This window comes from Bison bison, unplaced genomic scaffold (genome assembly GCF_000754665.1).
Source record: "Bison bison bison isolate TAMUID 2011002044 unplaced genomic scaffold, Bison_UMD1.0 scf7180017864260, whole genome shotgun sequence".
In the NCBI taxonomy this organism is placed as follows: Eukaryota; Metazoa; Chordata; class Mammalia; order Artiodactyla; family Bovidae; genus Bison; species Bison bison.
The window spans coordinates 9,224,332-9,241,140 of NW_011494832.1; the positions used below are offsets into that span (position 1 = coordinate 9,224,332).

The 16,809-nt window shown below is 35.5% G+C and overlaps 1 protein-coding gene across 1 annotated transcript in view; it reads right to left on the reverse strand.

Moving 5' to 3' along the window:
* SEMA3D (sema domain, immunoglobulin domain (Ig), short basic domain, secreted, (semaphorin) 3D) overlaps nt 1-16,809 on the reverse strand; it is a 230,218-nt gene that overhangs the window by 94,670 nt on the left and 118,739 nt on the right. The window contains exon 5 of the mRNA XM_010848142.1: nt 6,021-6,083. Coding sequence (XP_010846444.1) covers nt 6,021-6,083 — 63 coding nt within the window. The remainder of the gene's footprint in view (nt 1-6,020; nt 6,084-16,809) is intronic.

Sequence of the window (16,809 nt, forward strand, 5' to 3'; positions counted from 1 at the left end):
AATATGCCAGCAAATTTGGAAAACTCAACAGTGGCCACAGGACTAGAAAAGGTCAGTTTTCATTCCAATCCCAAAGAAAGGCAATGCCAAAGAATGCTCAAACTACCACACAATTGCACTCATCTCACAAGCTAGTAAAGTAATGCTCAAAATTCTCTAAGCCAGGCTTCAGCAATATGTGAACCATGAAATTCCTGATGTTCAAGCTGGTTTTAGAAAAGGCAGAGGAACCAGAGATCAAATTGTGAACATCCGCTGGATCATCAAAAGAGCAAGAGAGTTCCAGAAAAACATCTATTTCTGATTTATTGCCTATGCCAAAGCCTTTGACTGTGTGGATCACAATAAATTGTGGAAAATTCTGAAAGAGATGGGAATACCAGACCACCGGACCTGCCTCTTGAGAAACCTGTATGCAGGTCAGGAAGCAACAGTTAGGACTGGACATGGAACAACAGACTGGTTCCAAATAGGAAAAGGAGTACGTCAAGGCTGTACATTGTCACCCTGCTTATTTAACTTATATGCAGAGTTCATCATGAGAAACGCTGGGCTGGAAGAAGCACAAGCTGGAAATCAAGATTGCTGGAAGAAACATCAATAACCTCAGATATGCAGATGACAGCACCCTTATGGCAGAAAGTGAAGAGGAACTAAAAAGCTTCTTGATGAAAGTGAAAGAGGAGAGTGAAAAAGTTGGCTTAAAGCTCAACATTCAGAAAACTAAGATCATGGCATCCGGTCCCATCACTTCATGGGAAATAGATGGGGAAACAGTGTAAACAGTGTCAGACTTTATTTTCTGGGGCTCCAAAATCACTGCAGATGGTGATTGCAGCCATGAAATTAAAAGACACTTACTCCTAGGAAGGAAAGTTATGACCAACCTAGATAGCATATTGAAAAGCAGAGACATTACTTTGCCAACAAAGGTCTGTCTAGTCAAGGCTATGGTTTTTCCAGTGGTCATGTATGGATGTGAGAGTTGGACTGTGAAGAAAGCTGAGCGCCAAAAAACTGATGCTTTTGAACTGTGGTGCTAGAGAAGACTCTTGAGGGTCCCTTCGACTGCAAGGAGATCCAACCAGTCCATCCTATAGGAGACCAGTCCTGGGTGTTCATTGGAAGGACTGATGCTGAAGCTGAAACTCCAATACTTTGGCCACCTGATGCAAAGAGATGACTCACTGGAAAAAGAGGGATTGGGGGCAGGAGGAGAACAGGACGACAGAGGAAAAGATGGCTGGATGGCATCACTGACTCGATGCACATGAGTTTGTGTGAACTCCGGGAGTTGGTGATAGACAGGGAGGCCCGGCGTGCTGTGATTCATGGGGTCGCAAAGAGTTGGACACGACTGAGTGACTGAACTGAACTGAACTATTATTGTGGTATATCTTAGGTTTGTCAGGTAGACCTCTGTTAAAATTCAGTCTGCAAAGATATCTGTTTCGGTCCTATAATATTAAAAACATTTTAATATGTTGTCAACACTTCAGAATAAGTATATGAAAATCCAAATATCACACTTCTCTCAAAAATTATTTAACAACAACAACAAAAATCTAACAGATTTCTACCACTTATGGTAGAAGGGGAAAAAAAATAATTTAAAGGAAAAAAAAGGAGAGATGTGCCTATAAAAGTCTAAATACCTAACAGGAAAACTAGGAAAGGACATTTTTTACGTGAGTGTGACACAAAGTAATCATAGAAAGAAAGAAAGAAAGAAAGTGAAGTTGCTCAGTCGTGTACGACTCTTTGCGACCCCAAAGACTGTAGCCTACCAGGCTCCTCCCTCCATGGGATTCTCCAGGGAAGAGTACTGGAGTGGGTTGCCATTTCCTTCTCCAGGGGATCTTCCCAATCAAGGGATGGAACCTGGGTCTCCTGCATTCCAGGCAGACGCTTTAACTTCTGAGCCACCAGGGAAGCCCCCAAAGTAATCATATATGAATATAAATCTTAATTTTACAAATATATATGATATTTAGTGTTTATAGTAATGAATGACCTTCAAGCTAAAAACAATAAAAATAATTTTGTTTTGTTGGCAAAAATTAAATATATTTATTTCATTCATTAATGTATTAATGTTAAGCATTAAGTATATGATGTATACAATATTAGCAAGGGTATGGGGAAATATACTCTCTTAAGAGCATGTACTGCTAATTTAAGTATAAGAAGCTTAAACTTTCTGGAGGGCCATTTTACAATGCATAAAATATTTTATATCCTTTGACCAGTAATTTTACCCAATAACCAGAGATGTTCACAATATTTATATATAAGGTTTTTCATGTGTGGCATCATTTACAATAGTAAAAACTGGATATGTATCAAAATTCTAACAATAGGGGATTGATGAAATAATATATAAAGGAATGCAGTGCAGCTATTAAAAGTAGTGTTATAAAAAGGAATTTAATGACATGGGAAAATGCTCATGGCAGTCTGTGAAGTGAAAAAAAAAATGTTTTAAGGGACTATGTAGACAATGATTTCATTCTGAAAAATAGTAAATAGATAAGATAGAAGAATAAACATCAAAATGTCACCAGCTATCTCTGGGTAATGTTCATGGGGAAAGAAATATTTACAGATGAATCTACATAGTTTTCAAACTTTCTGCAACGAACACTTTGTTGTACTTTTAGATGTTCTTTAAAACGGAAGATAAATGTAATCAGAGAACTTTAGAGACGGAAGATCCTTTAACTCTTGGCAGTGTCTCTATTGACAAGGTTGTGTGCTCTGATAGTTAAGCTGACGAACAGCCCAGGCTGCCCACACGCCATTCATTCTTTTGTCAGGACTGAGCTGTTTACCCCTCTTTTCTTTGCAGGACCAGCCATTTCTTTAGTGACTTTCTGTTGAATAATATTCTAAACAGAAACAAAATAGACCAAATAGCGTCCTGTCGCCTCTTCCTTCCCTGGATTAAAATTGCGGACTGTACTCAAGCAAGAGGACTAGCTCTCTTTTGTATCCTGTTCTTCCACCTCCTCAGCACACCAACTAGCTAACTTTCATTATGGTAAATAATTCACTATTTTTCAGCTATATAGTACCTTTGTGTAAAGGGACAGTCTTTCTAAACACTTGTTAATTCTCAATACGCTCTTGGGAAATAGGTAAAAATTACTAGAGAAGGGAGAGTGTGGGTAACGCCAAAGGTAGTAAGAGATGATAATAAAACCACAGACTAGTCTCAGTTTTCTGTGGACCAAAATCTATGTAATGATGTAAAATGAGGATCTGTGTTATGGTGATAGTGAAGAGAGAAATGGTTTGAGGGATTCAGTTTGTAGACCTTACACATAAAACTTAAATCTTCATGTGTAGACTGTAGTATTTCATAAGAGCACAGATTGTGGGGCAAGCCTTCTTGATTTAATTCCTGGCTTCACTATTTACTGAATACGTAATATTGGGCAAGTCAGTTAATTGTTCTGGTTTCAGTCTTCTCATTTGGAAAATGAGGAATAATAATAAAATCTAACATATTGTTTTAAGGATTAATCAAGATTATAGGTATAAAGCATTGAAAGCAGTTCCTGGAACATGGTAAGTACTATAAATATGTTACCTATTCTTAGTAACTCTAAAATATAATATTATTTTAAAGGGACAAATTAAAAAAGGAGACAGACACTTTTATTATTCCTACATACTTCAACAGCAAACTTTACAGACTTCAGTAAAAAGAGAAAAGCTCCCCAAACCTCTAATCTTAGGTTAACAGGTGTTAGAGGTGACTATCAGCTCTCAAATACAATTGAATTGGAAGAACAGATTCCATTTACTGGTTCTTATGTGCTGTCTAGGACACTACCTTCAAAAACGTTTATCACTCTTTAACTTAATAAGAGAGGCAACTGAGTTACTATATAACTGAAATTAGTGAACATACTGAAATGAGAACACTGACACAATTAAAACCTTCACTGATTGTCTGACCTTGAGAGCTTATTCCCATCTATTCCATGGGAAAACTGACACTATTTCATTGCAGTACATTTAAAACAGCCTTTTCCTTCTTGCCTCTTCATCAGACACTCAATACTAGTGAAATACAAAACATTAAAATGTTCACACTGTTTATGATAAGCTTCTATTGTTGTGCAACAAAATAATTTTGAAAAACCATAACCAAAGCATCTATTTTCCCCATGAGTTCAAAAAAGTACTGTTGCTTTTTCAGACCTGGGCACCTGCTCCCAGGGTACCTGACACTGAACAGGGTGAAGAAATTAGAGACATGAGAGGAAGAATATATTCTAAATTAATCTCTTTCATATCTAGTAAAATAAATATAAAAATGTTTTCCTGTTGCATTTGAAACGAATACTCCCTGACATATTTCTGCTAACATTAGGTGCTTGAAAAGATCACATTTAACACTGATTGAATACAAAATCAGGCATAACCAAAAGTTTCTTTCATTTTGATTATTTTGTTTTGCAGGACAATCGTCCCTCAGTATCCTCAGAAAATTGGCTCCAAAACCCTGACAGATATAAAAATCTGAAGATGCTCAAGTCCTTTGTATAAAATGGCAGAAAAACCTCTATATATCTTCCCATATACTTTATCTCTAGATTACTTATAATACTTAGCACTATGTAAATAATACATAAACAATTGTAAATACAATGTAAACACTATATAAAAGTTGCCAGAAGGCAGTAAATTCAAGTTTGTTTTTTGAGACTGTCTGGAATTTCTTTTTTGAAATATTTTTGGTTCATAATTGGCTATATGGATCAATATAACTCAAGAATATAACTATACATATTTAGGTTCTTAATAAATACTTGTTGAGTAAATGAATGAACAAATGAATGAATAAATCAGTTGTTATGAGGCTTCCTTGCTGGTTCAGATGGTAAAGAATCTGCCTCCAGTGTAGGAGACCTGGGTTCAGTCCCTGGGTCAGAAAGATCCCCTGGAGAAGGAAATGGCAACCCACTCCGGTATTCTTGCCTGGAGAATTTCATAGACAGAGGAGCCCGGTGGGCTACAGTCCATGGGGTCGCAAAGAGTTGGACACAACTGAGTGACTTTCACTTTCATTTTTCACTTTGGATTGGTAGGCTTCTAAGCTTCCCCTTAAATTTATTAAGCAACATGTCATGTTGCTTTACCTTTAGCACAATATTAAAGTGAGAATTTTTAAATCTAGTTGTGCTTTCATACAACACAAACTATTTGCTGTTATTAAATATAAGGGCACTGCTCAGCTTAATATTCTTGGGTTATAGTGGTGAGGGGAAACATTCCAGGATGATACAAAGGAAGCCTCATGATGTCCATGCTTTTGCCCGAAGTTGGAACTTTGTCATCTTGAGTTATATTCAGGGGCTGACTTATTTTTCCAAAGAAGAGCAATTCTCCCTATCATTACAATGCAAGAAGTCAGGGCAGAATACAGATAATCTGACCTGAATTAGAACTTTCAGATGAGAAGAGGTGGTCAAAGCCTTAGCATCACAGGAGATTATAAACAGGCAACACAACTGGACGGAGCAAGCAGGACAACCGATCTTTCTTAGTATCTCTATAATGCCTACTTTTGAAAGAATTCTTATAGTTATAAGTTTAATTTCACCCAAAATTAAATATCAAGTGTGTGTTTGTAATGCTACAACAACTGATGATTTTGTGTGCATTCAAAAAATACACAGATTAGATAAAAATACACAATTCTAGAAATATAGTATTTCCTAATAGTTTATTTTTAAATATTTTAAATGTATTTTTGGTATTTTTTTTGTGAAGAAAATACAATCAGAAGTAACACTTTAGAAAGTGTAGTATTTCTAAATTTCTGAGAATAATGACATTCATTTTGGCAAAGTAGAACTATTTTATACCATATTAATCTTTACACAGACTATTAGTGTGGTTGTAAAAATAATACACTAATGTCATTCATTCAATAAAATTTAATATAAATATTTGCTATCATATCAGTACCAGTTTAACAAAGATATTTTTTAAAGTCTCATACTTACATTGGCATCTTTCCCAGCTAATTTACACAATTCCACCCGTTCCTTTGCAGCAGGCCAATAAATCTGTAAAACATTTCAAGGTGTGTTAGAATCTGAATATTTAAAACACCCTACAATTCTAATTAGGAAAGGGTGTGAAATTAAAGAGTGGGTATCAAGCCAAAAGCATATTGTTAGCTATGATTTAAGAATTTTGAGATTTAAATATTTTCTAAAATCATTCTAAAAAGAGTATAAGAAAAATCTGGCAGAAACATCCATTTCTATCTGTCAATATTATAATTTCTTTTGAAATGTATTTAATAATAGATAAATCATGTGGTATAACTTCTTATTGTGACTTCAACAGAACTTCAGGTTAGCATTTGCTTTAGGTAAGACATTCTTTTTAGCCTGTTTTTTCTCTGTTTGCTCAGAGCAGTAGTGCACTATAAACATTCAATGAGGTGTGAGAAACAGCTCTCTGTCACAAGCATAAGTTATCACTTCAAGTCAAAGACCAGTGTGAAATTGTTCATAATATTTAACACATATAGAGCTGAGACACATCTTTCATTTAGTTAAACATTAAAATAGGATGATAAGCATTATCTTATTTAAATCTTTCAGTAACCTTTAAAATAGCTATGCTTACTCTCACCATTTTTGGGTCAGAAAATTTCTTCATATAGTCATTAAACAACAAGTCGAGGGCCATCAGACTGCTTTGCAACAGAGCCAAAGCATGACCCAAAGTCTGTGCCTTGAACTGGGAGGGGTGGGGGGCGGTCTCAAACACTACATAATAAATATTATTTGGGCAAATGCATACAGACAAAGGCAGTAGGCTCCTTGATTGATCACTTTTAATCAGCTTGAACAGTCCTGAATTTACCACAAATAATTTGTCTTGTTTTTAATGAACTTTAGAAGTTCTTCCAGGAAGTTTTTCAAAATAAAGCCTAAAACTGTTGTAATACTCCATTAGCTTACAGAAAGAATTGCTCTTTGTTAAGCTATAGGCAAGAAGAAACAAGAAAGTCAAGCTCTGAGTAGCTTATATGTTCTAAGAGTTCCTGACAAATTTTTATTATGTTTCTCACCAATATTAGCAGAAAATATTTTAATAGGTGAGAAAAAAGGAAAATATCCTGAGGGAATACATTGAAAGAGACTTGTTAAACCTGGAATTGAACAAATGATTTAGAAGTCACTAATGTTTATATGATGTTATATTCATAGTCAAATATTAGGGTTTTAAGTTTCTGAACAAAGAGAACATAGAATAGCACTTACATTCTTTGAATAGATCTATATGATGTAATTACTGTGATTTTTAAATGAAGCAAGGTTGTTTGTTTACAGCATTAAAAAAAAAAATTCTGGCCACATAGCATGGCATGTGGGATCTTAAGTTCCCTGACAACGGATTGAACCCAAGCCCTCTGCATTGGAAGCCCAGAGTCTTAACCACTGGACCACCAGGGAAGTCCTAGAGCATATTTTAACAACTACAAATCTAACCAAAGAGAGTACACAGATATGGTTGCTGATCTAGCAGCAGGCTCAGGTGACCAGCTAACATGGATGTGGCTCACAATAAAGACATAAAGATGCTGTTTGTCTAGAAACGGTTTAAAACACATGCACGTGATTTTGAACAGTTGTTCAGATGCCCAGTTGTGTCCAACCCTTTGCAACCCCGTGGACTCCAGCATGCCAGGCCTCCCTGTCCCTCACCATCTCCCAAAGCTTGCCCAAGTTCATGTCCATTGCATCCATGATGCCATCCAGCCATCTCATCCTCTGACACCCTCTTCTTCTGTCCTCAATCTTTCCCAGCATCAGGAACTTTTCCAGTGAGTCAACTGTTCACACCAGATGACCAAAATACTGGAGCTTCAGCTTCATCATCAGCCCTTCCAATGACTGGTCAAGGTTGATCTCCCTTAAGATTGGCTGGTTTGATCTCCTTGCTGTCCAAGAGACTCTTGGGAGTCTTCTCCGGCACCACAATTCGAAGGCATCAATTCTTTGGCACTTTGCCTTCTTTGTGGTTCAGCTCTCACAACTGTACATGACCACTGGGAAGATCATAGCCTTGATTATCTGGATCTTTGTTGACAGAGTAATGGCTCTGCTTTTCAATACACTATCTAGGTTTGTCATAGCTTTCCTGCCAAGAAGCAATTGTCTTCTGATTTCATGGCTGCAGTCACCATCTGCAGTTATTTTAGAGCCCAAGAAGAGGAAATCTGTCACTACTTCTACCTTCCCCGCTCTGTTCGCCATGACGTAATGGTGCTAGATGCCATGATCTTAGTTTTTTTAATATTTAGTTTTAAGCCTTTTTTTATTTTCACTCTCCTACTTCACCCTCATCAAGAGGCTCTTTAGTTCCTCTTTGTTTTCTGCCATTAGAGTGGTATCATCTGCATATCTGAGGTTTTGAACACAGCCAGCAATAAAATATGAATGAACTACAGCAATGAAAAGCAGTATGAATGGACCTCAGCAATTTCATTATTAGTGAAAAAAGTATATTCCTCAAAATGACCAACAGCATAATCTCTTTAGAATAATATTGAAAACAACTAAAATAAAAGGCACTTTTTAAGTATGTATGTACATACAATAAATACGTAAAAAGAAAAGCAGAAGAGTGATGAATACAGGATTCAGAAAGATGATTATCCAAGACTAGTAAAAAGAAAATTATTAAATTACCAGTAAAAAAAAAACAAACAAGATATTAAAGATTTTAGTTTTTGTTCTGGATGGTGTGTTTTCAGATGTATATTTCTTAACTGTTTTTAATTATGTAAATTAGTAAATGAATCAAAATGGGCCATGCATAATCCAGATGACAGACAACAGTCTGTCATCAATGTGAAATCAAGAAGTCCTAAATCAATTAATATACAAAGAGCAAAAATAAAACACTGTATCTATCAGGAAATTTGAGAGTTTCTTCAAGTTGTTTTATTTTATTGTTTATTTTTATTTTTAGTCACTGGCAGCAAAAACACTGAACTGAGTGTACTTCTTGCCCCTTTAAAAATAACACCTTGAATAACACCTTGAATTTATGGAATCTTTGCTTCGTATTTGAACTTATAAGCTCAAGATATCATCTTTTATCTTGCTGATTATTATTATTATTAATTGTGATAAAATACGCATAACATCAAATGTATCACCTTAGTTATTTAAAGCATATAGTTCAGTATTGTTACATATATTCACTTTGTGCAATCTTAAGAATTCTTTCATCTTGCAATACTGCAAAGCTATATTTGCTGATTCTTTTGTGTAACAGTGATTTTACAAAGGATAACTTTGTATCATTGGAATAAAAATAAATGGTACACGGAATGCATATCCACAATGTGTCAACTTGTTTAATCACTAGCTCATTTTGTTTGGTCTCTAATCTAGATTAATATTTCTTTGAATCCTTTCAGTATGTCAGATCTTGCTCTTTTCTGTTTTATATGATGGTCAGATTTAATCACATTTCAGAGATAAATTTAGAATAAACATTTGTAGATTTGTTCAGACCTGAATAGCTTACTGGTATTAGTACTATACAAAAAAAAAAAAAAAGGAAATACAGGACTTTTTTCATATTAAGTGTGACTTAAAAAAAAAAGAACATCACTGGGTTCTCTCCTTTACCTTCAACCAGTGTATTGGGTGCTTGAGTTGAAGTAAATTATGAGATAAATGATGTTTCTAAAATTGGTTTTTAATATATTTATAGGAGCTTCAAAAAGGAGTTATCTAAAGATTGACAAAATGTGAAAGCAATCTTTTTTTTATCATTTTAGAAGTCTAAATCAAAGTTCCAAGGTTAGCACAGATTACTTACTGTTCATTACTTATTTGTTCATTAAACACATAACTATGAAAGGGCTTCTGTATACCTGGTAAGGTGTGGCTCTGAGGTCTACGATATGAGTCAGGAAGACAGTTCTGTAAACAGGGAAATGGCATTTCCACCAGAGATATAAACCTAGGGAGAAGGGAGCACAGAGGATGGGGCCAGGATGCCCAGGGAGCCCTCGAAGCACTATGTGGGAAAAAAGTCCCTACCAGTCCTGACTTCTGAGACATTGTTTTAAATTACTTGATCTTGTAGTTTCAACTCTAATGTAATAGTTTAGTTTAGTTTAATAGTTTCAGCTCTAATTGTGTCTTAAAGACTTGCCAGTAAAATAGTAATTGAAGATTCTTTTTTCTCTTTGTAAAGGGGCACAAATTTTAAAAGATGTTTAAATGGTTTTGTTGTACATTTTCAGTTATTAACTTTAAGTCATACAATTTTAAACTGAATTATGTCACCCTAGTAAATGAAGCAATTAATACTAAAACGACAAGCTTCCAAGAACTGAGTTTCTGATTAGTGGATAAATGCTATACAAAGATATTCAAGCACTGAAAATTTGTTGGACTTCAAAAACCAATATTAATAAATCTTCTAATGTCTGTTTACAAAGCAGAATTTTTCCCCAAAATGTTATCTCACTTTTCATGATTCACCTTCAATCCCATAAAGCCTAAAACTTGTTAAAAAACAGAAATTATCCTTAGGTCATTATTGTTATTCCACAGGAATTCTAAGATAGTATCATAAAGACAATTTTACTTCTTAAGGAAACATTCAAGCCATAAAAATAAAGTTGTTGAGATTATATGGGCTTATTTTGACATACTGCTGTCAAGAATTTAGGAATTACAAATAGAATTATTTTAAGAATAACAATCTGGGAGATATCTGATTATCTTTCCGACTCTAAACATTTACTTAAAAGGAAAAAAGATCACTGAAGTTGTGCCAATATTTTAAAGCAATTATTTTAATTATCATTTATGGTGAAATTTTCTTTTACTTGCTACCTAGTCATTAGAATAAGGTTTCTTTTTTTTTTTTTTTTAATATTCCCTTTGATCCCTTGTTGATAAACAATGTGCTGTGCTGTGCTCAGTTACTCAGTCATGTCTGACTCTTTGCAACCCCATGGACTGTATGTAGTCTGCCAGGCTTCTCTGTCCATGGGGATTCTCCAGGCAAGAATACTGGAGTGGGTTGCCCTGCCCTCCTTCAGTACAAAGCAGCAAAATTTCATGCAATTCAACATAAAAATAAAGCCAAAGAAACAAAATTTCCACACATACAGAGAGTTGGCAGAAATATGTTCAAGTAACGTATTTGTTTTTTAATTATCTTTTGAAGTGGCGCACATAATGTGACAAATTGGATATGTGTGTGTGTGTATGTGTGTGTGTAGAGAGATACAGAGGGGACAAAACTGTAAGAAAAAAAGAGCTACAGACAGAAAGACTCACAGACACATAGAGGGAGAGACAGAGATTTTAATTCTGATAGGAGATAGAGTATTTCACATATAATTTCAAGTATCAGCATGGTTTACACAAAAGCCCAGGAAGTACCTGAGATCTTGAGATTATTTCAGTAGCCCAGGTAGTATACTTTGAAACTGCCTCATGCTCAGACAAAAATCACACCTCATACTTGAAGATACAAAGTCCACAATCTCTATAAAAGGCTCTCTTGATCATTAGGTAATGGGAAAGTTTTATGGCAGTGATTATTAATACTCTCACTACCTTCACTGAATTTATTAACAGTAAAATGACATACACATTCTCTTGCACTTTGGAGCTTTGCACATCCAGCATCATACCATATTTAGAGCTGCATATGCAAGGCAAAGAAAACACATACCCTATTTCTAAAAGTTGATGCGGTTCTCATTACTCCTTTAGAAAATTAACCATAGGCATTTTTCTTTCACTTATCAAGAAGAGGCATACCAGAAGCTGAGATGTTACTTGCATAACTGCCTTCTTTCAGTTGTTCAGAAATACTCCCACAGAACACTAGTTCTTAACTAACACTGTATGATGTACCAGACACAGATCTTAAGGCTCTCATTTTGGTGGGAGTACTCTTCCAGACCTTGGACCCTACACATGAAGGATCTCAAATATGTACAAGGCTGATCTTTCCATCCATGTGCAGGGCAGACATCAGAAATCAAACAGATCTTTTCTGTGGATCCAGATGAGCCCAAGAATTTTTCTCAACATAATTACCTAGGGTGAAACTACTAATTAAATCACTACAAAATAATTAGGGGGTGCAAATTGGTTTTAATTTGAGTGCTAATGTTAGAGATCAAGTCGATAACAGAAAACTACATGGGAAAGAAGAGAAGTAAATAACTGTATAAAATGTCTCCACTTGAAAATGATAATTTATGAGTTAATGTATTAAAACAAGTATGTCTGATAAGTTAGTTTTCAAATTCAACAATTTACTGACTTACCATGTTAGTATGCTTATGTTGTCTTCAAAGTATTTCATAATTGAAATTGATCACTTCCAAAAGATTCATCTCTGCCTGTAACACTTGAAAGGATTGGATACTAACTTCTAAATAGACATATTTTAGTGCTTACTTTGTCAGCACCATGTCAACCTATTCCAGTATTCTTGCCTGGAAAATCCTATGGACAGAGGAGCCTCGATCCATGGGGTTGCAGAGTTGGACATGACGGAGCAATTTAGCACAGAGGCTATGCAGTGACTTAAGAATTTTTACTAAGGAGGGAAAATAATCGAGTTGTTAGGAGATGGGGAATAGATGAATACATGTATATGTATGGCTGAGCCCCTTTGTTGTTCACCTGACACTGAAATACTAAAATTGGAAGGATATAGAAAAGATTAGTATGCTCCCTGCACAAGGATGACATGTAACTTTGTGAAGGGCTACATATTTCTTTAAAAAACGAGTACAAACAGGTATGTATCTGTTTCTTTCAGATTTACAGAATATAGATTACTAGTCTGAATAGAGACAATACAACCTATGATCTATTAATCTTACGTTGATTTTATTTGCTTTGTTGTTCAGTCACAGAGTTGTGTCCGACTTTGCAATTCCACGGACTGCAGCATGCCAGGCTTCCCTCTCTTCCTGTCCTTCACTATCTCCCACAGTTTGTTCAAACTCATGTCCATTGAGTAAGTGATGCCAACCAACTATCTTATCTCCTGTTACCCTCTTCTCCTCCTGCCTTCAATCTTTCCAAGCATCAGTCCTTCCAATGAATATTTAGGGTTGATTTCCTTTAGGATTGACTGGTTTGATCTCCTTGCTGTTCAAGAGAATATCAAGAGTCTTTTCCAACACCACAGGTCAAAAGCAACAATTCTTTGGCACTCAGCCTTCTTTATGGTCCAACTCTCACATCCATACATGACTACTGGAAAAACCATAGCTTTGAGTAGATGAACCTTTGTCAGCAAAGTGTTGTCTCTAATTCTTAATATGTTGTCTAGGTTTGTCACAGCTTTTCTTCCAAGGAGCAAGTGTCTTTTAAGTTTGTGGCTGCAGTCACTGTCTGCAGTAATTTTGGAGCTCAAGAAAATAAAATCTGCCACTGTTTCTACTTTTCCACCATGTATTTGCCATGAAGTGATGGGATTAGTTTTTGAATGTTCAGTTTTAGGCCAGCTTTTCCATTCTCTTCTTTCACTCTCATCAAGAGGCTCTTTAACTCCTCTTTGCTTTCTGCCATTAGAAGGTTATCATCTGCATATGTGAGGTTGTTGATATTTCTCCCTGCAATCTTGATTCCAATTTGTGATTAATCCAGTCTTGCATTTAGCATGATGTACTCTGCATACAAGTTAAACAAGAAGGATGAGAATATACATCTTTGATGAACTCCTTTCCCAATTTTGAACCAATCCGTGTTCCATGTCTGGTTCTAACTGTTGCTTCTTGTCCTGTATACAGGTTTCTCAGGCAGGTCATGTGGTCTGGTAAAGTGGTCTGGTATTTCCATCTATTTAAGAATTTTCCACAGTTTGTTGTGATCCACAGTCAAAGGCTTTAGTATAGTCAATGAAGCAGAAGTAGATGTTTTTCTGGAATCCCCTTGCTTTTTATATAATACAACAGATGTTGGCAATTTGATCTCTGTTTCTTCTACCTTTTCTAAATCCACCTTGTACATCTGGAAGTTCATGGTTCATGTACTGCTGAAGCCTAGCTTGAAGGATTTTGAGCATTACCTTGCTAGTACATGAAATGAGCACAACTGTACACAATCATAAGCAAATTATATTTGCTTATCTCTTTCCAAAATCCAAAATGATTTGCTTTTTTTTTTGAAGCATATTTACTTCACTTTGAATACAAATAGGCAGGAGGAGCTCACAGTAAAATGATGCAATGTTTCTAACAATTACAGTTTCATTTATAAGCTATATAACTTATTAAGAGTTATCACTTAGTAAGGTGAAATGTCAGGCACTTTATTTTTAATTCTTTAATCCTAGGCAAGTTACAGAAACATTCAAATAGTGATAAGGCCTTATAACAACATCCTAAGGAAATGCTAATTATATCTGCTGTTTGTTTCATCTTTGGAGAAGCAATTTAATTGACTCAAGTTAGCAAGTGCAAGGTCAGTCAAATGCCCTTTGCCCTAATTTAGAGATGTCAAAAGAACTGAATGGAATACCAAGAGGAAGTTCAACTTGTTCATAAAATCTAATTAAAGACAAAATTTCAGTCTTAAAAATTCAAGTGGCCATCTCTGTTAAAGAACATGAGTCAAGTTTTTGAATGGTTGTAAAAAAGTTGGGAAAATGCTGTTCTAAATGCTGTATAATACAAGGATACGAACAATCGAGGGAGCAGTGACTACTCCAGAGTCTGGGTTCCCAGGACATAAGAGAGGTAGGAGACCTAAGCTGAAAGAACAAAATGTTGGATATAAAGTCAGGAGGGCCAGCGGTGAAGCTCATAGAACTCAAACTGGCTAGGATAGAAACTGTTACAGGAGGGGAAGTTTAAATTCTTAAATTTTGGGTCTAATCTGGGCACATAGCTTTCCTCATGAAGTAAGTCTTGGGTAAGAACTGTCTTTCCCTTTCCTGTTTTAGGACTCAGCTCAAAGCCTCTTCTACCAATACATGTAGTTTTCTTCTACTGCCTACTTCTGAATTCCAATACACTCATGTTTATCATATCCATCTGCCCCTTTCTTTCTGCAAGCAGATTAAGCTTGGGATCTTTGCCTGGCATAAAGAGCAATGAACTGTAGTGGACTCGCAAGACAGGAGTTCAAGTCTCTCCTGCATCACTTGTTAGCAGCTAATGCTGTGCTTTCAACTGTTATCTTAGCATTATCTGCAGAATTAGCTTTTGTATTATACAAATTAAAAGGAAATTTAAGAAATCCACAGATAGGTTGGTAATTTTGAATTTGTGGTGCAATTACAACTGTGGATAGATTCCAAAATTTTGTAAGGAATACAAGTCACAGACTCCATTATCTTCTTCAACAAGTATATGACTCATTAAAGTTAAGTAACCACTGATACTGAGTGACCAGGGACATCACTTTTCCTTTCTACCCTCTTTAGCACCTGGCACAGCTTCGCATTTAGAATAAGTACTTGAAAATTATTGAAACGTGATCTACACAGTTTCCTGTAAAACTGGAGACAGAGAAAGAGTTCTTGTCAGAGTTCTGGCCGAGGTCTGAGCAGTCTGACAACATCCTGACAGTCCATTACAGTGACCAGATGGGACCTGCACATCAGCACTTGGGCGGGGGAGCCAGCCCATCCATGAACGAGGCAATTGTTCCACCTCTGATGACTAGACAGCATGTGTTCTGCAGGCAATAGGAGCAGATTAATCACCATGAAACTAAGCAGCGCGCCTTATACCAAAACTTAATCTATTGGGATGTCCACATGGTTTCCAAGGGTTTATATTTTCTTTATTTCAAGTATTAACTGAGAAAAGAGCGGCAATTTTCTTTCATCAATAACTTGATTTTAAATGAGAAGTTATTTATTCTGAGTCTTTCCCCCTAAATAATAGACTTCCAGGGTCACACATTAGATGAGAATGTCTTATTCAGCCATGAAATGAGTTAATGAAATAGAGTCAGAAGGTCACTCTGATTTATAAAAGCATTTCTGCCTATACTCAATATAAAGTAAGCAAGTACAGGATCCCCATGTATGAGAAACCCTCTTGTTTTAGGCTTCCCTAAGGAAAGGGAAATAAATTCCTTTCATGCTATACAAAAAAAGGTGTTTAAATATTCCACTGAAAATTATTGTAGTTAAAATTATAAACTAATTATTATTTTTCTAATCAAAGTGCTTAAAAACAGAAGCATGGTTTGATAAATTTCAAGTAATCTAACTTTTGTAATTCCATACCTCGTTTTCATGTTAAATAAGGAAAAAATAATACAAAATTACATTATGGTTGTTAGGAAAAAGAAAAAAACTGTCACATTTATAAACATGGAATGACTATGAACAATAAGCTAAAAAAGAAAGTCAAGCTTCTTAGAGTATCTGAGTTCTAGCTTTTAAGGGTTTTATTTTTAATGTTTCCTTTTAAATAGTTTTGAATATTTTTTGGTTAAATAACTGAAAGAATCTAAAGTTCATAACTGGGGATCTAACTTTAGCAAGGTGAAATGAAACTGTCTCAAGTTATTCCATAAAAATATGGAGTCCTCTTAGGTAGGCTATAAAATTTATATTGCTTTGATATATTGCTCTCTCATTTTAAAACCCATAGGAAAAGTTCCTTTTGTTCTGCCAGAAACATATTTAGTGCTTTTTTACATTAAAAACAAACATCAACTACATTGAACATAAAAAATTTTTAAGTATTGAACTGCTTCTGCCTTCAACCCTGTAAATTTAGCTAACAGGTTTCTGTTGGGGCCCAGTTAA